The sequence below is a fragment of the Peromyscus eremicus genome, chromosome 10 (genome assembly GCF_949786415.1).
Source record: "Peromyscus eremicus chromosome 10, PerEre_H2_v1, whole genome shotgun sequence".
In the NCBI taxonomy this organism is placed as follows: domain Eukaryota; kingdom Metazoa; phylum Chordata; class Mammalia; order Rodentia; family Cricetidae; genus Peromyscus; species Peromyscus eremicus.
In genome coordinates, this window is record NC_081426.1 from 77,693,208 (window position 1) to 77,716,038 (window position 22,831).

General features: G+C 37.4%; 1 protein-coding gene across 1 annotated transcript; it reads right to left on the minus strand.

The window, feature by feature from the left end:
• Window positions 1–4,786: 4,786 nt before the first annotated feature.
• LOC131920297 (transmembrane protease serine 11B-like protein) lies at window positions 4,787–20,935 on the minus strand. Its single transcript, XM_059274607.1, has 10 exons — window positions 20,677–20,935; window positions 17,533–17,648; window positions 14,508–14,626; window positions 14,352–14,419; window positions 11,885–12,045; window positions 11,208–11,246; window positions 10,536–10,710; window positions 9,199–9,458; window positions 8,084–8,226; window positions 4,787–7,287 (listed from the first exon to the last, which is right to left on the minus strand). The coding sequence occupies exons 1-10, from the start codon at window positions 20,682–20,684 to the stop codon at window positions 7,126–7,128; spliced, it is 1,251 nt and encodes a 416-aa protein (XP_059130590.1). The 5' UTR covers window positions 20,685–20,935; the 3' UTR covers window positions 4,787–7,125.
• Window positions 20,936–22,831: the final 1,896 nt, after the last annotated feature.

The window sequence follows — 22,831 nt, forward strand, 5'->3', positions numbered from 1 at the left end:
TTACCTCCAAAGGCCGAGTATCCACCTGTCAAAACTGCCCTTACTTGTATGGTGATAGCCCAAGCTGAAAAAAGCATAGTTCTCCAATAAAAAAAAGCCACAGGGTGCCATCCCTGTAGCAGGTAGTTCCGTTGCCACCCTGCCCATCACCCTCAGTGGTGCACTCTTTAAATAAACTTGGTTTTGTTTTGTTTTGTCTACTCCAGTGTGATTTAGCTGAGTTCTCTCTTAGACTGTCACCACTGGGTTCCAACAGAAACTTGGACAAGTTGAGTAGATTTTTAAAAGAAGTCAGATCTTAGGGTCACCGGAGGCCAGCACAACTAAACAGCAAGCTGTGGGAGCAGAGCGAGGACTGAGGGCCCAACAGGCAAAAACACCTTTGCGGTTCTCAAAGGGGCTCTGGCAAAAGAGGAAAGAGGTTGAGCTAAAAAGGAAGGTAAGGGCCACCCCTGATAAAACTGAAGGGGAAAGTCAGGACGTCTTTATTTTTTCTTGTGTTTATTGAGGTGAAATCAGGGTTTGGAAATATCAAAGTAACCCGGGAAAACAAAATGGCAGAGAGAGTGTGGGAAAAGAGCAGCTGTAGCAAATCCTCAGAAAGGCCCCTCGAAGTCTGATAACACGGAAGCAAGAGTTTTAATGGAGAACATTGAAATGTACTTGGTTAAAGGTACTTTGCAAAGATCTGAGACCTCAGATAATACAGATATGAGCCTTTTATTGACCTTTAAATTTTTTATATATATTTTTAATTTTATATTTTTATTTAAGAAAATTTTTTAATCATTTTACATACCAACAGATCCCCTTCTCTTGTCCCGCTCCCTCTACCCTGCCTACACCCCCACCCCCATCCCCTCCTCCAAAGGTAAGGCCTCCCATGGGGAGTCAGCAAAGCCTGGTACATTCAGTTGAGGCAGGACCAAGCCCCTCCCCTCTGCATCAAGGCTGAGCAAGGCATCCCACCATAGGTAATGGGCTCCAAAAAGCCAGCTTATGCGCCAGGGATAGATCCTGATCCCACTGCCAGAGGTCCCTCAAACAAACTAAGCTACACAACTGTCTCCCGTATGCAGAAGACCTAGTCTGGTCCCATGCAGGTTCCTCAGATGCAAATTTATTGTTTTTTATGTGTATGTGTTTTGTTGTTTGTACACTAGAGAACCAATTCTGTCCTCTGACCCTGATCTGCACATTGTGGTTTGTGGTATACATGTTCTCTCTCTCTCTCTCTCTCTCTCTCTCTCTCTCTCTCTCTCTCTCTCTCTCTCTCTCAATAAATGTATTAATATCTTTAGAATGCTGTTTGAGTTTGTACTCAGTACTTAGTAGTGGAAGATGACAAAACAAAATGAAAAATCTTTTTCAGGTAAGGTTCTTTCTTTCTTTTCTAACTTTGCTTTTATACGTGACATAATCTGCAAACCCGATTTTTAAAAATCAAAGAGTCTTTGTGATGTCTGACAAACAGTAGAATTCTTGAGACTTTTCTTCTTAAAAGAAGTTTCCAAAGGACTGCAATCCCCTGGTGTTTTGTTGTTTGTTAACTGATTTAACCTGGAAATATTGAATGGGAATATTGAATATTGAATGGGAAGAGCACTTCTATAGCTCCCCATTGGAAAAAAAAAAATCCTCCTATGGTTATAAACCTTTGAAAATGTTTAAAATCTAAACCTGTGCTCTTCCAGGAAAGTGATCACAAGGAATTAGATATTAGAATACAATTAAATGACTCAGCAGTTAGAGTACTTCCTGCTCTTCCAGAGGATCTGTGTCCATTTCCTGACAGCTCATAATCATCTGCAACTCCAGGCCCAAGGAACCTGATGGTCTCTTCAGACCTCCAAGGTCACTGGCAAACATGCAGCTTGCAGGCATAAATGCAGGCAAAACACCATGCACTTAAAACAATTAAATAATTTTAAAAAGAATACAAGCCCAAGGTTACTGGCTTTCACTCTGATCCACTACCTGATGTGCTATTTATCACAAAACTTGACACAGGAGGAGGAGGAAGAGATACCTTTAATAAAAGATAAGCTTTGATTAAAACTAATAAGAATGTGCATGAAACATTTTGGTTCACAGTTCTTGTTTAAAGAAATGTAGTTCAGAAAGAAAATTTCCAGCTTGGCTGTGCTGCACAGCTCCTTGGTGTGACTTCTCTTCATAATCACAGTTTTCAAGTTTGACATTCGTAGGAAAAACCTAAATCCTGATACTTGGGTTGCAGCGCCCTCTGCTGTAGGAAATGAAAAGGTTCGGGTACGTTCTGCTTATGCAAGAAAAGTACAGAAGGCTGATACCTGAAGCCTGAAGCCAGAAGAATGATTAAGGACTTAATGTTTAAACAAATGTGAAAATGTACATGTAGAAAAATAATCCAGACTAACACATTCATTTATATATCACTTGGTTTTAGAATTTAAAATATAATCTAGTTTAAAAAACTCAATTAAGACCAATTTCCCTAACATACTTGTGGGGAAGCAAGAATAACTAACAAATCCGTCAGGCACTAACATTTAAAGAAGTACTCTTATTGTCTTTCAGTTCTTTGTTGCTATGGAATAAAAGAGTTTTTCCCAGATCGTTTGATACAAAAGACAAAAATGGTCAAACCTGTTTCAGATTCGATTCCATCCACATGACCCATCGTTGTGGATGAAATAACAAAGACTTTTTGTTATAAAGTAACCATTCTCATTACGGAAAGTATGACAGGCTGGAGAAAATAAAAATCGTTAATAATATCACTAAGATAAACTTCAAAATAAACTCTGTTTCCTACCTTTACTTCTGGTCTAACTCACAGTTTTTGTACAGAAGAAGCATGCTATAGCACAAAGTTATGGAGCTTCTTTCTACTGAAATAATGCCATGTATATCAAAGAAGCTGTGAATGCTTCTCCACTCAACATAATACTTCTTCCTTCTCTTTTTTACTCTAGTAAAACACTGAGCTTTCCAATAATAGACACTGATCACTGTACCACAGTTAAATCTATTTCAGATTTCTTTGTTCTGGAAATGCACAGCGACTCTTGTGACTTATCATCTTGGTTGATTCTCAGAGCTCCCTATTGCTTATTATGTGGAAACATTTTGTTCTTTCCACACTTGAAATATGAAATTAGCACCAGAGATTTGTTCTAAGGTACTAGGTTAGACCTGAGAAATGTGGCTTTAAAAATAGCCATAATCCTTGTGGTATGTCTCAGTCCTGTTTAAGCTAACTTTTAAATGTTTTTCAGTTTTAGTATTCAGTTTACTATCAATAGATATGTTTTCTTAAAAACTTCAAAGAAACATTGTTTTTAAAAGCTCCATGAGATTATCAACAGTTTTGAATGTATTAAAGCATTCTGAGAATCTAACATTTCAGATTAACAGTGTGACAGCAGCCATTAATCATTAACTTAGACACAACCTAGATTGTAACATTTCAGAAAAACAGTGTGATGGCTACCGTTAATCATTAACTTGAACACAACCAAGAATGCTCTGAACAGAATCTCAGTGAAGGATTGTGGGGAAGTCAGGCAGGAACTTCAACAGCTGTTCACATCATACCCACAGTCAAGAACACAAAGAAATGAATAAATACATGCTAAATTGCTTGCCTGTGCTTCTTGTGTTTGTTCATGTTTTCATAGTTCATGACCCCCTGCCTAGGGGATGGTGCTCCCCACAGTGGGCTGACTCTTCCCACACCAACTAATTTAAGACTATCCTCCACAGACAAGGGGCATTTCTATGTGGGATCAGATGAGAAAGACACAATGTTTTACAAATACAAATGTATTTGGGAAAAGTGGTGTTACTGTCATTTCCCAGTATGGATTTCTTGATAGTATTACCCAAAGCTATAAGGAATTTTCACTCTTAAAAAAATCAAGTAAGCAAACAAACAAAAATAAAATCAGACCAAAACAAACAAATACACAAAAATTATGAACTGCTCAAACTTCCTGTCAGAGCTGCTTCCTTACCAAGGCTTCTGTGACTGGTTGGCATAGGACAGGATGAACATTATTTTGCACCTTTGGGCAAGGTTGTTAACTCCTGTGTGTTTCAGATTTTATCTGTAAAGTTAGAGTGAAAGCTTCCCTTATAGAATAGACAGAGCATTAGTTGGGATGGAGTCTTTAGAATCATTCCTTGACACACAGCAAGAACTCAACAGTTGTTAAACAGTGTTGTTTAATTTACTATCATGATGACAATAAATAATATGGTGTGAAAATAATTGTCACATAGATTAAATATCAAGATAATTAATTGGAATTTAATATGCCAAAGCCACTTTAAGAGAACTGGTCTTGGAACAGTTTAAGAAACTGGGATTATGTGTAACAAAAGAGAACCAAAAATACCACTCAAAAGTAAATTTATAATCTGGATGTGATGGCATATGCCTGCAATCCCTGTAAAAAGGTTAATTTATTGTGTGGTTAGACATGATATACACATTCATAAAACCACTATTTAGGATAGAAGAAAAATAAGTAAAATATTTTCTCCTATAGGACCAGGAATATACAAGCACAATGGAAAGCACCTGCTTAGCCAGTATTTAAGAAAGAGAGAGAGAGAGAGAGAGAGAGAGAGAGAGAGAGAGAGAGAGAGAGAGAATGAATATTTTTCTCTTCTAAATCCTGTCTAGGTCACTGAATATTAAGTAAAATTTTAAAATCTTGTAAGGATTTAATCTTATAAAGTCAATAAATGAAGGTTTCAGAAAACACTGATTAAAAATTTTATTTTTCAAGAGTGATTATTAGATTGAAGTCACTTGACCGTAGAGACTTGTGCCTCATAAACACTGTACAATGCTCATTTCTGGGAGCTGTGGGAGCACATAATATTAAGCACATTTCAAATAAGAGTAGAAAGATATGTACATTACAACAAATATGGTTCTGTATTTGTATCACTATACAAATTATCTGGAGTAAGAATATAAAAATAGGTTTCATTTGTATCAATATACAAGAATCCATAACTGCAATTTATCTAAGGCTGATATTTTACTAAATTAGTTTACTAGTATATACAATAATATACCTTAATGTCCTATATCTACCCATTCCCCTTTTTTTCTTTTCTTAAGGGGAATACCAAGTCCAATGTTTTCTTCCACCTCCAACCCTATAGCTATTAACCATAACCCTCAGAGACATGAGACCTTCGGGAAAAAAAGATTAATATTCTCCCTTATAAGGCATCTTCCTACAGACACAGCATGCTTATCTATCTTCCTCTGGCCCCACTACTGCTTCCGGAAAAATCTTAGTCTTCCCCTCATCTCTCTTCCAAGACTCACCAATCTATTATATGTGGTTGGCTCCTTGTTGTTGACAAGCTGTAGGCTCTCGGGTCAGCCACATTATTCCATCAACATCACCAGCAGGACTTCCTTACTCACTGTCTCTCTAAGTTCTTATCTCCACCAGAATGGTGGGCACTGGAAATCGTGGGTGCTCTCTTGAATTGGCTAAGAAATACCCGAATGCCTGGAATGTATTGAGAATGTGACACCACACTAACCCCAATGGGGACAATAGCCCCTGGGGATCAGTGGCTCTGGAGATGAGCCTGAAGCAGGCTTTCGTGTCTGTATGTCCTGAACCCTAAGGCTTTGACACCCACTTCTGTAGCTTCTTGAAGAGTCACTTCTTAGATCAATCAGGAGCTGAAATTTATCGGGAAGATGAGTAACCACATTATCAAGCTCCACAGGCTGGAAGTGTCCCACCTAGGCTAGTGTGCTCACCTTCAAGTGGGACTAGAAACAGTGACCTCCCCAACTCCCACAAGAGGAAAGAAAAACTAGTCTACTTAATAGTAGAACCACTAAGTAAACACACAATCAAGAACTACTACTGAATAAAAAAGATCTTTCTTTACATTTGTTTTAATTAGGACACATCATACATTTTTATTGATTTCGGATAGCTTAAAAAATATATTATACATAGAGAATTTTCTGTGTCTATGCTGAAGAATTACTATACTTAGTATCTGTAATTTAAAATGTGCTTTTCTCTCTGGTTTTATTGGTGGTGAGAAACTCACAATGATTTCAGATGTGTGAATGCCTTAGTAAAAAGAGGTTGTAATTCAATACTTCATTTTAGACTAGATAAAGTTACAACCACAGCCTTCCACAAAGCTCTGGACATGAAAGTAGATCCAGCACATTCCAACCTGATTTTTGGGAGGCACTGGTCTCTCATCATGCAGTCTGATAAATCACCAGTCAACGACATACTCCCATAGTTTTACAAGGTCTACATGATAAAACCCAGTAGCCCTACTTCATGGTGAAATAGTAATAGTGTAGCCTGATAAACCACGAAAAAGAGAGTATTTTGGTGGGAGTACTTTCTTGGCTAATGGCTTCCTAGACTAAGAAACTCAAGATTTCTTATTTTGTTTTGTTGAATTTTCTTAAAAGTTTACAAAGATTTCCTTAGGGCTATAATTCTTTCAAAATGGGCCATTATACACATTTAAAAAGCATGGAAAGTATTAGACAATGGTAACTTCACAGTTAAGAGTCCTGGCTGCTCTTCTAGATGACCTGGATTCAATTCCCAACATCCACAGGGTGGCTCACAAACATCTGTAACTCCAATCCAAGAAGATGCAGCTCTAGGCATGTATTCGGTTCAGGAAAAACACCCAGACACATAGAATAAAAATGTTTTAAAGAGAGCTAGGGGTTTGCCCAGTGATAAAGCACTTGCCATGGAAGCCTACAGACAGGAATTGGGATCCCCAGAATGCACATAAATACCTGGTGGGCATAGAGGCCTGTCTGTACTTCCATCCTTAGAAGACAGAGGCAGGGGTCCCAACAGCAACCTGACTAGTAAGACCAAGAGCCTGTCTCATTGAATGAGGTGAAATAATTGAGGGTGATTCTTAACATCAACTTGAGCATCTATATGAGTGTACACAAAAATGCATGAGCACAGACACACATGCACCCATACATATGCAAACACACGTACATACAAAATGGAAAAAAACAATAAAGAAATGGATGTTAAGTAATAGTTACAAGTACCAGGCAACAATGATGTGCATTCAGTACTAGAAGACGATTTTCTACTAGATCCCAGTCTTGGAGGCAATCCAGTCACGATAGGCAGTCACTCTCATATAGACTCCTGGCTTGTTGATTTTGCCACATTCATGTCCCCAGCTCACTATCCCAACAAGGTACCAAATACCTCGAGAATTGGGGTGAACTAGTGGTCCTCCAGAGTCACCCTAAATAAAGCAAAGAACATTTATCATTTTGACAGGTTTATCTCAGACAGCTAAAGCTACCTACATGCAATAATGTTCCAGATGAAGTTGTAAATTATTGATGCATCTTCAAGATTGTGGAGAGGCATAGGATATAAATCCCTATACATCCCTAACCTCAATTAATACTGACCAAAATATATTCTCTGCTTCTCTTTTATGAGTGAGAATTTGAAAGTATGATCTGAGAAGTTATAAACTAGTTCTTGAGGAAGTTTTTAGGAAATATATTTGAGTATGCTTGAAATTCAAAGTTTTGTATCTGAAAAATATGACCAGGGCTCTAGCTATGAGGGGAATAAGAAAATAAGAGTAATGTAGGGATGGCCTGACAAGGCTGAAATATCTCTGAAACTTATCCCTTTCTGATCTATGGTTAAGATGATGTACTATGATTTGAGATAACCCAGAATGTGAGTGCACACTCCTACCACCTAGCAGCTGTGTGATTAATATAAAGTACTTAATGTTCCTCTGTCTCCATTTCCCTATCTATGAAATGAGAATAATAGTACTTATATCATACAGTTATGGTGAGAGTTAAATGAATTAATATTTTTAAAGGACCTGGGATGGAACTCAACTCAGAGAAAATCTACTCTCAGTGTTTAGTAAACACTTATAAACATGTGCTACCTACAGGACTATCAAAGCACAACTAATGAAGAACAGAATGATCTCCAGAATGATTACCGTCACAGAATGATAACAGTTGTTTATACACTATGTGGTCCTTATAAATAATTTCCAGACTCACCTGGCAAGCGTCGATATTGCCTTCCATGTAACCAGCACAGAGCATTGTGTCCAGTATCCTTCCATTGTAAGCTTCTTCAGCATTACAAGTGTTTGTGTCAATAATTTTAACAGATGCTTTCTGAAGTAACAGTGGGGATTCACCTGAAGGAAGTAAGCATGGTCAATATGGTCAGAAAAACAGGTGCTGTGTATAGACGAAATTCTAAATAGCCTTATTAAATAAGAAACACAGAGTCAAATACAGAGTTAAAAGCTCAAGAGATCCGAGCACTAGCGAAGAGCCAAGACCACCTTATCTTACCACTCGCTGCCGTCCTTCCCCTGAGAGAGAGACCTTTCTTCCTGTGTATCTTGAGTTTCATCGCTTTCCTGTTCTGCCTTCTCATTGGCTCTAAGCCCAGCCACATGACTTCCTCATCACTGCCTGTCTATACAGACCTCCTGGTTTCTATGGTTGATACTGGGATTAAAGATTCAAGGGTCACCATGCTTGGCTATGTCCTTGACCACACAGAGACACTGCCTGCTATGTGATTGGATTAAGGGCATGGGCTACCACCACCTGACTTCTATTCCTGGCTCTCCACTAATGACCTCTGATCCCCAGACAAACCTTATTTATTAATATACAAATAAAATCACATTTCAGCACAATTAAAATATCACCACAGCTGAGGACCTGACCAGAATGGACACTTGCCCTTTTTTAGGATAAACACATACACACTCCCCTTCTCTCTCTCTCTCTCTCTCTCTCTCTCTCTCTCTCTCTCTCTCTCTCTTCCCCTCTCAAAACTAATGAAAAATAAATATCCAAAATATTCACTAGAAACACCTTTCAAGTGTTACCATTTCTTTTCCTTCTTACATCATTGGTCCAAAAACTTTTCTATTCGTCTCTACAGGACAGAGAGTCTCTATACCTAAACTGGTCTCCTTTGAAGGATTTAAACCAAAGCATTCTGAAAGGTCCTGAGCAATATTCCCTGAGGGATGGCCTGAAGGAATTGTGCATTTGGAGATAAAATGCTGCCTAGCTAGCACGCTGTGCTCCGGTGGCTTCATGTTCACATTGCCCCTGTATCTTACGCTGTGTGCTTCTGTTGGACTCACCGTTGTGCGAAAGCGCTCCCCATCCTGTAACAACGACTCCTTCACCTGGTGGGAAAACCTGTGTGGCTTCCGGAAGACAAACCCGATGGACATCGTTCTTGAAAAAAACTCTTTCAGTGAGCACGATAACAGCAATGTCATCGTGATGTTCCCCCTTTACATAGTTTTCATGAATAATAACTTCTTGAACATAATGTTGCATGTAGGGTGGAGCTACTTCAGTGCCAAAGCTAATAGTTAAGTTTCTTGGATTATTTGTCCTAAGGAAACAAAAAGCACATATTTTTGTATTTATTTTTAAATGCCAGAAATACTGCATTTTATAGCATATGGTAAAAAAAATTACATCTTCTATATGTTTTTTATGGCAGCAATATTTCCTTGCATTATAGCCCATTGCAATGGCACAGGCTGATTTTTAATTTTTTCTGATTTTTTTTTTACGTGTATGAATGTTGTGCTCGTACATATGTCTGTACACTATGTGCATACCTCGAACTCTTGGAGGTGAGAAGAGGGTATTGTATCCCCTGCAACTGTAGTTATGGACAATTGAGAGTAGCTGTGTGGGAGCTAGGAACTAAACTCAGGTCCTCAGCAAGTGTTCTTAACTGCTGATCCACCTCTCCAGCTCCATATAATCTAATTCTTTTAATTCATTTTTGAAACATCTTGTTTGAATCTCTTTACAGTACACTAGATAGGGAGATAGAGTCCTTGCCTTAAAGAAGCTTAAATTCAATGCAAGTTCTACATACACATGGGTAATTATAAATGTATAATATTTATGCAAGTAGTTAATGAAGCCAATAAACAGGAGGACATAAATCTGCATGCTAAAGAGAAAGGAAATTTTTACTTTTAGAGAAAACAGTATTTTAGACTGAGTCATATTTACCTAAATGACCAAGAGACTTGGGTATATGTGATGAGTTAGAGGGAGAGAAGAGATATGATACAATATTTTAGGGCAACTGCAAGTGTTTTAAGATCTGAAGTATAAATTGATCAGAAATGAGACTTGTGTAAGAAAAAAAGCATATTAAAGGCCAGCCTGGGCTACCAAGTGAGTTCCAGGAAAGGCGCAAAGCTACACAGAGAAACCCTGTCTCGAAAAAAAACAAAACAAAAAAAAAAAAAATGAACAGCATAAAAATCAATAAAAATGTAATCACTCTTCCTATTTTTACTGGTAAAAGTAGGAAAGGCTGAGTCAGGCTTACTTGCAATCTATTTTTCAAACTTGGACACCTGTGAGCATGGACGACAATTTGCCTGAGATAAAGACTGCCTAGCTCCTTGGGTTTCCCCAACCTCAGAGAACATGATGAACTTACCTTTGAAGGCAGTGAGCTGCTGTCAGCAGGAATCTTGCACCGATTAGTGAGGCCCCGCAATAGTGTCTGCCATTCACCCTGAGACTCGCTTGCCAGGGCCACTCTCCTTTCTGAGCAGTGGAACCTCCCTTGATTCTGTCATAGGTTGCTGACATTCTTGGCCGTCTCCCGCAGCCTTCAGAATGGGTTGGTTTGGTTTCATGGAGGATAGAAAGACATGAATTTGATAACAATACAGAAGGTGACCAGGGTTTTCAGCTCTTCTGGTTTGGTTATATGTGATATTGTCACCATCCAGCACCGGATAAGAATAGCATCATCCATACGGAGAATCACCAGCAGCTCCAGGAGTCTCCCACATAGTGACTTTAACCCTTGGAGAATATATAAGTTTTGGAAGACATAGCCATGGTTAATTCATGGGCTCTGTCACTAGACTCACTGAATTTGAATCTTGGCCCTATCATTTACAACCTGGATGAATCCAGGCAATCTTTGTGCTTCAATGCCATCATCTCTAAGATACAATTGTAATCATACCCCCCTCTAGAAGTGTTCTGAAGATTGAGTAAGTTATTATTACATGTAAAATCTGCTGTGCCCTGTTGCAATGATCTTGACTGTTGTGGTTTAAATTACCTCATGTGTAACTGGACAGGGATTTGAACTTACGGTTATTGATCATCTTTTCAGCATCAACCTTACTGATTTCTGAAATAGACCAAAAAGTCCACAGTAAATTTAAACTGGGCAGTGGAGATAGCATCTTCCACAGACCAGAGGTGTCTAGTAGTAATGTGGAATCCAGAACAAAGTATCATAGAAATGAAAGAATTAGCATATTGAAATTTTTTTGTTACATTTGAACACATTATATTCAAGTACCATCTTCATAATCCAACTTGAGAAATTATATTTTCATTAACTGGAGCTATAGTCTACATCATCCAATGTCAAAAACTGAGACTATTTTCTCTTGAAAAAAGTGTAAGTTCAATCAGCAAAACTGATTCGTGTCAGTATATAATTACAACTTCTAAGAAGAGACAAGTATTAGAATTGCTAGTCTAATGTTAATTTTCATACATCAAGAAAATAAAAACAAACACATTGCTTAAAATGTTTGCTAAGTATATTAGTATCTATTGTAGAATGAGAAGCCATCCCTCCTTGTTCTAAGCAACTACAAATTGTAACATTATTAGGATATGAGTGACAGAATGAAAATCTCTCTATAATGACATTCCTTTAAAATTGTACTAAAGAACAACTTTGTAGTTGGTGTTTATGACCTGTCCTAGACACAAAGTGATGCAGTCACGCTGCTGTCATCCAATAGGTAAGCTTACCCACGAGCTTCAGAGACCTGGGATCTGTAGTCGGTGATCCTGAGTGCTTCTCCAGCATCTGACGTAAGATGCTTTCGATTCTCCTTCTTGTGTTTTCCTTATTTGACCTGGGATCCTTGAACACCAGCCATATATGTGCTGTCACGCTGTTGTTATCAGGACTGGAAACAATATAAAGCTTTCACCCAATGTTAAAACTAGCACTCCCTCCTCTAATCTTTCATATTTTGATTTTGTTCTCTCTCTATGGATTTGTGCAATAACATCACTTTAGGTGATGTTTTCAGTCTGTCATATTCCTACACACATGTGTCAACAGAATGTGTATAGCTGTGCTATGCAATTTGGAGGACATGCAATTCTATATATCTTTCAGAAATAGAAGTAGCCAAAGGTACCAAGGAAAGATGATCACAGAAGAACTGAAATATTTCTATGTATTCATCAATCATTTATTGAGCAATTGCTATAGATGTGTAACTTCTCTGAATTCCACTGATGACTAAGGCACAGTCCCTATCCTCAAGGAATTTTTCAGACTTCAGTGAGAGATAAGGCATGTAGGAAAAGATTGTAACAAATAACACAGAAACAGATACCACAGATACTTGGAGGAAATACACGTAATTTTTACTTAAAAAATTAAAGGAACATTCATGTAAGCAATGATATGGAACTGGACATTAAAGTACTTTTATTTCTACTTCATCATCAAACTGAAATTTTCATCAAGCAGAGATGAGGAGAGCTATATCACAGAATAAGCATTGAAAATGGCTGTTATTAATTAGCATGTATTGATTAGAGCTGTGTTACAGATACTGTATCGTTACATTTATTGATACACGTTTTGTCCTCTCTACTATTCTACAGTAAAAGTATTGTTATCGGATTTTATGAACAAGGACAAACTGAATACCTGAGAACTTATGTAATGTATTTAGGAGTATGCCACTATCAAAGTAGGCATTTTGTTCAGTACAGATGTACTCTGGATTTTTTTCACACTATATATTGTTGTCCTGTGCCTAATTATCCAGTGTGTAGATTGGGCTCTGATGGAGAAAAGCCTTCATGTTAGCCAGTACCCAGCAATGATGACAAAATGTATAAAACTGACCTTGAAGTAATTTGGCTATGGTGTTCAAGGAAGACTTGCACAGCTTGGGGGAAAAAGTGACCAGCTGAAAGACTGAAGAATGGGTGTATGGATATTCTTTAAGATCCCTGGGAGCAGTGTCTGGAAGGAGCCTCAATACTGTGTGTACGAATCAATCATTTCTGAGAGCTACTCAGCTGGAGTGAATTTGGGTTATGAAGCAGTACATGTCAAAGAGAAGTACACTGTCCTGTGGTCTCTTCTCCACTTTGTCTGGACTCTTGCTACCTACAGACACATGAATTACATGCATGCATAATAAAACAGAAACACTCACACACACACACACACACACACACACACACACACACACATACACACACACATGCATGCACACACGCACGCACATTGTGTGCAGTCACCTCTGAGAGGTACGTGGACCCTTCGACATTAATTTTCCATTTGGCCCAATAGTCAAATTAACCCAAGGTTAGTTCTAATGGGAGCCTGAATCTATCCTGCAATCCTGGGAGTCACACTAGTTCAGGAATGGGGGCAGAAAGGTAGGCATTAGTGGCACTGATCAAAGTAAAAACAATGTTCACTTTCATTTGAAATATGTTTATTTGCAAATATTTCTACACATGCCATCTTTTCTATTTTGCATACTGGTCTATGAAGAAGACAAGAAAGCTGTTGGCATTAATAGTTCATTTAAACAGAGAGGCTCACGTGGTAATGTGACTCTCTTAAGGCCCTGGGGCTATTAAATTATAAAATCTGGACTCAGGTTGTCCAGTGCCTATTCTAGTACCCTCCCTGCAACTCTTTTGCTACTCTAAACCCATGTGCAGGGAACACATCATTTTTATGGTGTGTGGAAGCCTTTTGTGACATCAAAGCCTGGTATAGGTGTGATTTCTTCTACCCCACTTAAGAACTTAAGACACCTTAAGAACACTTCAAACAACGTTTGGCTGACTTTCAAGTAGAAAGACAGGAGATAATAAAATCTATATTTTGGATAATCATTAATAAAAACCAATATGGGATCAAACGTTTGATTTAGGGACCATCTAATGGTTTGTGGATACAAATACGTAGGAAAATAGAAAGATAAGTCAAATGTAATTTAATCATCAATATATTCCCTTAAATCTAATAACCTCAACTATATAAGCTCAATTTGCTTTGGTTTTATATTGAACAATCATGCTAATAGGTATGATAATGTTTGTACCTAATCATTGTTGGCAATGGCTGTGATATATCAGAAAATTTTATATTCATTTTTCCTGGCACACTTAAAATACAATAATATGTATGATGACTTTATCTCTTTTTCTGACATTAATGATAGTTACTTACACCAACGTGATGATCTGAGAGTTGATATATTGTCTGTAAATGTTAGAATTTTGAAAGGCATCAACCATCTGTTAAGAGAAAACAGAGTTAAACATCAAATTTCGATAGTATGTTTATACTTTAAGCAGTTAACAAATACATGAAAATCTAGCTTACCTTAGTCTCCAGGATTTCACTGAGGTCGTTACTTTCTGGTGACGTTTCCCTCTCATAATTTCTGTTATATGGAATATTCAGCACCTTAAAGCTACCTTGATAGTAGTAGACCTTGTTTTCTGTGAGACAAAAATGATCCAAGAACTATTTAAATGAAATGTATTTCAAGTCAAGACACAGATTGCACAGCAACACAAGGCAGGATGCATTGTGCTCGTTAGATATGGATAACCCCTTGTAAATATTTCTGGAATGACTAAGTGGATAATCTCTACATTGTAGAAAGTGGTTTTAAAACCAATAATAAAAAACAATTAGAGATAGATGATAGATGGATAGATAGATAGATAGATAGATAGATAGATAGATAGATAGATAACAAGGAATAACATGTTTTTTAATCTTTGTGTATGTGCACACACATGAATGATTTGTGTGTATGACATACGTGTATGTGCATATTTGTATGTGTACATATTTGTATGTGTGAGTTGGGGCACACAAGTGCCGCGTTACATGTGTGAAAGTCAGAGGACAACCTCAGCTGTCAGTCCTTACTTCTATATTGTTTGAGACATAGTCTCTCTTGTTTGCTAGCTGGCCTACAAGCTTCCAATGGTTCTCTTGTATCCACCTCCCATTTTTCCATATGAGTACTATGATTACAGATGTGTAGTACTGGACCTGGCTTTACTTGGGTTCTGGAGTCTGAACCCCAGTCCTCATAATGGAAGGCAAGTTCCTTACCCACCGAGCAATCTCCCCAGCCCAAAGAGAAGCATCTTGATTGAGACAGAGAAAACTATATACTACTTAGCAGTGGCTTCTGTTTAGAGTAACCAGTTGTCAGAGTATAGATTTTAAAAGTTGTCATTCATTAAGTATTACTACCGGATGATACTATAGAAAAGTCTTAAGAAGCACACTAATTTTTCAAGAGAAATATAGTCTCACAATAATTAGGTAATCTGCATAATATTATATATCTATTAAGAAAGTCCAAGTATAAAAAGTCAGTCATCTGACTCAAAGGCCTACAATTAATACATTATACTCCATTCCTCAATTTTCACAGATACTAATCTAATTGATATACATATCACATCTTACATATAATATAGATAATGTCAAAAGACAGTTGCTATTTTCATAAGGCAATCCCCAGTAAGAATGGTGAAGATCAACAAAATAACTGACAATAAATGCTGGGGAGGCTGTAAAGAAAAAAGAACCCCCATTCGCTGTTGATGGGAATGCAAATTGGTCCAGTAGCTCTGGAAATCAGTAAGGAAAATCCTCAAAATACTAAAAGTAAATTTTCCTAATTACCCAGCTTGACAACTTCTTGGCATATGCCCAAAGCACTTGACAGCCTGCTCCACAGAAACTTGCTCAGCCATGTTCACCACTGTATTCACAACAACTAGAAAATGGAAACAATTTAACTGTCCTTCAACAGATGACTGGATAAGGAAGAGGTGATGCCTATGCACAATGGAATAGTGTTCAGCTTAAATAAAAATGAGATTGTGAAATTTTCAGATAAAGGAATAGAGGTAGGAAATACATTGCATGAGGTAACCCAGACAGACACAGGAGGACAAATGCCACATGACTCATCTATAGTTCCTGGCTCCAAATCTTCAGATGTGAGCATTTAATGTAGAGCAACTACAGATACCAGATAAGCATAGCTATGACCCCCATCAAGCTTCTCTTCACAGGAAATGGGGACCATCACAGAAAACCACAACTGGATAAAATGAAGAGATCAACAGATCAAGGAAAGGCCAACCTGAATGTATACATCTATATTACAGCTCCTGTATCTATGACCCAGAGAATATCATGGAAGGGTATGGAAAGGTTGTAAGAGCCCAAATATCAGGAGGTTTGCTGTGAAACAGTCTTAGAAATTGCTGCATATAGGGCCTTCACAGATCTACATCTAATGGGGTCCTAGAGCTGAAAGGAGAAGTGGACACATACCCCCATCCCTAACCTGGAAGCTATCTCCAGTTGATAACCACTTGCAAATGAACATTTAGTTTTCTCCAAGGGAATATTGCTGGGGAAATAGCACTCTTAAGGGAAGAACCCTTGCCCAACAATAGATGGCCAGCACAAAATGAACTCAAGAGCATCTTTGGAGGTTCCTTGTCTCATAATGTTAAGTCAAGGTTTTGTATTTTTAACCTTACATGGCCTTTACATATATAAATAAGTAATATATATATATATATATATATATATATATATATATATTATGACTTCCAGTTTTGTGTTTTTATGAGATTCCTGTGTGTGTACATGTCCATTTGTTTTCTAATATAAACAATATATTATATGAAAAAATCTATTTGCAAAAAAAGGAAAGAAAAAATGAAATGGCTGCATAAACAAAACTGGAACAATGATAGTATCAATGGACATGTTAACAAGGGGAAATTTTATAGATCTCCACCTCTAGGCAGCAAACTACTGACAGCTGGGAGAAGAAGGATTAGCCTGAATGAAGGTTAACCCCCTTGTTTATCCAATACACAGTGGTCAACCCGGAAACCATATGCATACCACCAACAAAAATAGACCCAGGAGGTTATATTTATATATTTGTGCATACTCAAATATGTGTGTCTGTGTAACAATAATAATCAAAGAAAAATAGGCTATCATAAAAGTGGAGGACATGAGAAGGGCTAGAATATAAATGTATAGAGAGAGTATAACTATATTATATCTAGAATACATATAAACATAAATATACCACATGTAGAATTTTTTGCTTGTTTATCAGTTAATGCTCATCTGAGTCTAAATTTATATTCATTCTTGTACTTGTGTGTGAGAGAAGTGCTTCTATAGCACAACATTTGCAAATGCTAGTGATGCTCTCTTGCAGGGCTCAAGGTCCCCAATGCTGCTATAGAGGGAGGTAATTCATGGGTTGCAATTGCTTCTTTATATCTCACAGAAATTGAAATAAAAGCACAGCAAAAAGAAATTAATACAAATGTATACCAACCTACTGCCAGAAAGTGAACTAAGAGTCCAATAGTTACCCCAAGCACTGCCCCTACTCCAAGCACACCAAGGATGATTACCCACAACGGGTAAGATTTGCGGGATGCTATGACTGGCCTGTAAATGAAGGACATGAAAAATATATCAGAAAACACACAGATTTTTCAGATCTGTCTTACTTTCTTCTTGTCACCTGTAAACTCCCCATGATTAGGTGCATAAGTATGAAAAGACATAAAAGTGGGGAAAGAGGTCAGCAAGATGGCTCAGCAGGTAAAAGTATTGACTGCTGAACCCTGTGACATGAGTTTGACCTCAGAAACTCACATGGTGGAAGGGGAGAATCAAGCCTTGTATGTTGTCTTCTAATTTTTCACTTATGTAGTGTGGCATGCACACATAAGCCTGTGTACATGCACACACACACACACACACACACACACACACACACACACACAGAGAGAGAGAGAGAGAGAGAGACAGACAGACACACACACACACACACACACACTAAAATGTAATAAAAAATTTAAAGAACAAAGAACGTATAGTACTTAGGAAGGAAAACACCAAGAGTGTGTGTGACCATAGTCTAAAGAAGAGAAAAACGACAGGTGAGGTCAGCTAGAATAGAAACTCTCATAATCCATGGGAATAGAACAATGGGAGCCTGGTGATGGTATCAACAAGGGAAAGAAAACGAAGAATTTGAGAAAGTTTACAGACTAAAAGTACTTGCCAGAGCTTGGGGGCTATGTTAGTAAAGGGGAGGAATATGTTTTAAATGGGAGTACAAAATAACGCCTAGAGGAGATCAGTTGAGGATACAGCGACGTTTTTTAAACCTGGATTTTGAATGATTTCCAGATTTCCAGTACACATCAGGTATGGCATGTTGGTGATTAACTGAGGAACCACAGCTGTGGGTAGGAATTTAGCAAGCATCTACATGCAGGAAGAACAGAGATTGTAAAACCAGGTCGGTGTGTGAAAGTGTTGCACAAAATTAGCATTTCTCTTTCCAAGGTAAAACATTTGTTTCCAATTTAACAGTGGTTAAGCTGTCACAGCTTTTCATATGCTTCCTGCATTTTCCATTCTGAATACTTGGTGCTCCTTAAAAGTGTAAGCTTTTAAGTGATGAGCCTGTTTACTGACTGACTCAAAACATTGTTGATCATCAGAGTTTACCGCAGCTCACAAGCGCTCAGTTCCCCCAATGTGGTCCTCACTGAAGGGGGGTCTAGTCTCAATCCACACCCTTTGTCTTCCTGTCTTCCATGAACTTTGACAAATTAGTACTTTTCTAATTATCTCTTAACTAGGGATTCATGTTTATGTTTCTTCTTTTGATTAGTTTTGTTTAGAAAACAGTTCAGAACAGGCCTTTGTACAATCTGGAGACACTTAAATTTTCTATCTCATGTTGTCTTTGTAATTTATATTCTAATAAAAACATAAAAGATTTGCTTCTGTTGAATTTTTGCCAAATAAAATTTCTTAGTGTTCATTTAGCCTTTTGTTTGCAAAGAAACAACTGAAACAGCTTTCTGCTCATTCATCTTATTCAATAATTGTAGGATACTGGACTTTATAGTTCATTCCCTATCCATGTTCTGCCTTGATTATTTCATGTCACTCTTTGGACTTTTTTCTGAGTTTTAGTTGTCTTTCACACATAACCCAAAGACATTACAAACTGTAATCTAGCATAAATGATTAAATAAATGCTAACAAACACAAGGAGCATTCTCAAGCACAAAAGAAAAAGCATTCCAGTGTTAGCCAGTTTCTGATAGCCCACCTTATACTCTTTAGGGAAATCTTGTAAGAGATACTGCAGGGTAATATGGAATATAAGATGTGTATTACCATAAGAACTGATGGGCATGAACTTCTCATGTTCACAAGGCTCTAAAACAGATTGTTCTGATTTTTTTCTAGTTTATATCCCGTGGCTAATTCTAAGAAAGCATTAAAAATGATAAAATCTGGTTTTGAAGCCCACTTCTGTACATCGTGTTCCTTTCACTTCCTGCAGACAGTCACCGTTCAAGCACCTACATGCATCCCAAAATTCACCAAAGCCTCCTTAAATCCCTAGCACAATCAACCACATTTCCTAATCCTTCCAAGCTCAGGAATGTAATTGGCTCAGTGTTTTACTCCGAGAAGTGGATTACAGAATTAGAGCTTTGAGTCTTGCCTAGTTATCTCAAAATTCTCGAAATAGTGGCTTATTCCTTTTATGTTTTTTAAACATAGGACTTAACAGGGATGTAAACTAGTAGTGGAGAAAGAATGAAATGCTTTATAAATAAAATCTATCATGCACCCAGAATAGAGTTGATAGCTATTCACAAAACAAACACAAGCAAACAGTCATAATGGACTGTTTCAACTTAAGTTTGCTTGATGACTCTTTAATTGATAGATCAGAGATATGGAAAATAAGAAAAATTAAGATCATAAATGAAATAATATCTTTAATACAAAACAAAATCACACATAAATTCTTTAATCCAAGAAAGTTGTTCTTAGTATGCTCTATCACAATGAGTGTATCCATTTTAGAATAACACTGGATGTTATCCATATGTCTTATGGGCTGTTTTTTACCTAAATATATAGATTTAATAACACATATTTCAGAAGAATATTTACATGAGATATACATTAACATCTTTACAGAGAAAATGTATGATGTAATAGTACTGTGAAATCCAAGATAATATTTATGAATGCACTGTCAGAAGCATGAGCTATTCAACAAATACAAAGAGTCCATGATCCTTGTATCTACTAACCACTATTTCATATTTAACTCACAAGAAAAGAAAATGTCTCTGCTATAGCCTCTCCACTGGACAACAGTCACACAGTCACATTTTTTTTCCATTCACAGGGTATTAGGTCACATACCCCTTTTTGAAGCACCCCTCAAATCAGTGCTTAACACTCTAGATTCCAAACACAAATACATGTTTGTGACAGTACAGCTACAGGCTGAAATGCCAACATGCTATGGAATCACTATGTATTCTCCATCTAATCACAATTATTTTGCCCCAGTTCTTAAGTTGGAACTCGAATTGAGAAGAAATTCTATTTTGTCAGAATTTTAGACTAGCAAATTGCCACTTACCTATACATAATGTGCCGATTCAGTGATTGCTGGTGTTAATATACAGGGAACTTCTGAACTCCTTATGTGTTGATAGTGGTTCTCAGATAAATGTACTAGCTACAAGGAGAGTTGAGATTTTAAGGGTGGGTACGATAGCAGAATGCCATTAAAAAGAAACTTGTTTAGCAGGTGTGGTAACAAATGAGGATCTTCGGCTTCAAGGAAATAACGAAGATCCCCTTTGAGTAGAATACTTAGAATGAAAACAATGAGCATAACTTGGTCATCACAAAGACCCACCCCAAAACACCACCACACATTGGTGAGTCAGTGTTCTGACTCAGGAGCTAGCATTCCTTTCAGCACACAGACTCTCCCTAGAGAAACTAACAAGCCCATCCGAGCATTCTGACGAATGACTTAACTCCAAGTTGTCTTGTTTAGGATTAAACAATCCTATGAGCGCATCAGTCATTTGAAATGCACTTTAAATTTAGAGTCTCCTAGGAATAGTCGAATACTTTGTAGAGCTGAAATTACAGATGACAAGTAGATTTAAAGTAACAAAGCATTTCACTTTCATGATTCTTTGCATAGAAAGTGAAATGACCTAATTAGTCATCTGATAGTTGTTTTACTAAATGAACATATATTAAGTTTTTGAGTGATACACCGAGTTCTTGTGGAAACAGAGCTCGGGGATCCACTTAAGTATTTGTAGTACACATATCTTGTCTCTTGTGACTATTTTTCATGTCTTGAAGACCATACTTCTCTATCTGTTCATTCATTTAACAAATATTTTACATACTTCCTGGAGTTTCATATTGTTCCAAGAAATGTTAATATACTAATGGGTGTGATGAAAGCCCTGTTCTCACACTCTTACACACTAATGGGAAAGATCAACAAATATAGACTAGTGAATGCATAATTTAATATGAGATAAGTAACCATGCTAGAAAAAAAATAAATGAAACAGGATGGTCGAGTAGAAAGGATGGGGTGATGGTCTATAGAGTATGCAGATGAACCTGGGAGATGAAGCTTCAGGCTAACACCAGAATGATGATGTAACTGCTGTGATTTGTTCTCCTATTACATATTGGTGACATGTTTTATTGAAAAAAAATTAATGGTTCAGACAATAGCCTAATTGATAACACGCTTGCCATATAACCATTAGAACCTGAGGTTGGGTCTCCAGAACCCACATAAAAATCCAGGCACAGAAATATGCTTGTGATCTCAATGTTAGTAGGGTGGAAACAGGTGGGTCCCTGGAGTCTTTGGTCAGCCAGTCTAGCTGGAAAGGCAAGTTCCAGGTTCAGTGAGAGATTATATGTCCCAAGTTATAATATACAGAGTAACAGGGGAAGACATGATACTGACGTCTGACTTCTACATACTCATGCATACACCACAAACATGTATACATACACCAGTTGTTTTTAAACTCTCATTCTCTTTCTGGATAAGACATAAAACTCTTTGATCATTATTGTACCCTTTTGGATTCCAGCTCTTTTATTCAAATAATAGGATGATATAACAGAAGGGACGTGGTCTCTACTCCAATGCCAGGCTGAGTGACAACTAGCTATTTGACATATAGCTTCTGACGCTGACCCTCCCAATAAGTAAAGATGTGTGGGCCAACAGGACCATGCTTGGGAAACAGTTGTATTGACTGAGACATGCTTGACACACATGCACACACACACACACACACACACACACACACACACACACACAAAAAAAGTTTGTCTTAATAATTACAGTTTGATTTTATTTCAGTCATTTCTAGGTCTTTCTTGAATGCCAAGTGTTTTCCTGCTGTATTAATTTTATTCAAGATCCATAATGCTGCCCAAATTTCCACTTACCTTATCCAGTGATCATTCATGCCTCATGGCCCAACTAGTTAACATTTCTTTCACTGAGATTTACTTGTAAAGCCTTACCTTCTCAATAATCATCTAGCTTTATCAGTACTAGTTTTGCATTTAATCATCTGCTTTTATATCAGTTTCTGTTTGTGTTTGTCCTATGCGTAGTCTTATCATCTGAATGCAAGCTGCTTGAACTTGAAAGCAAGAATCATGTGAAATGTCTGTTTTTCAGATGCTTCTCACAACACTTAGTATTCAGTGGATTTAGCAAATAAGTTATC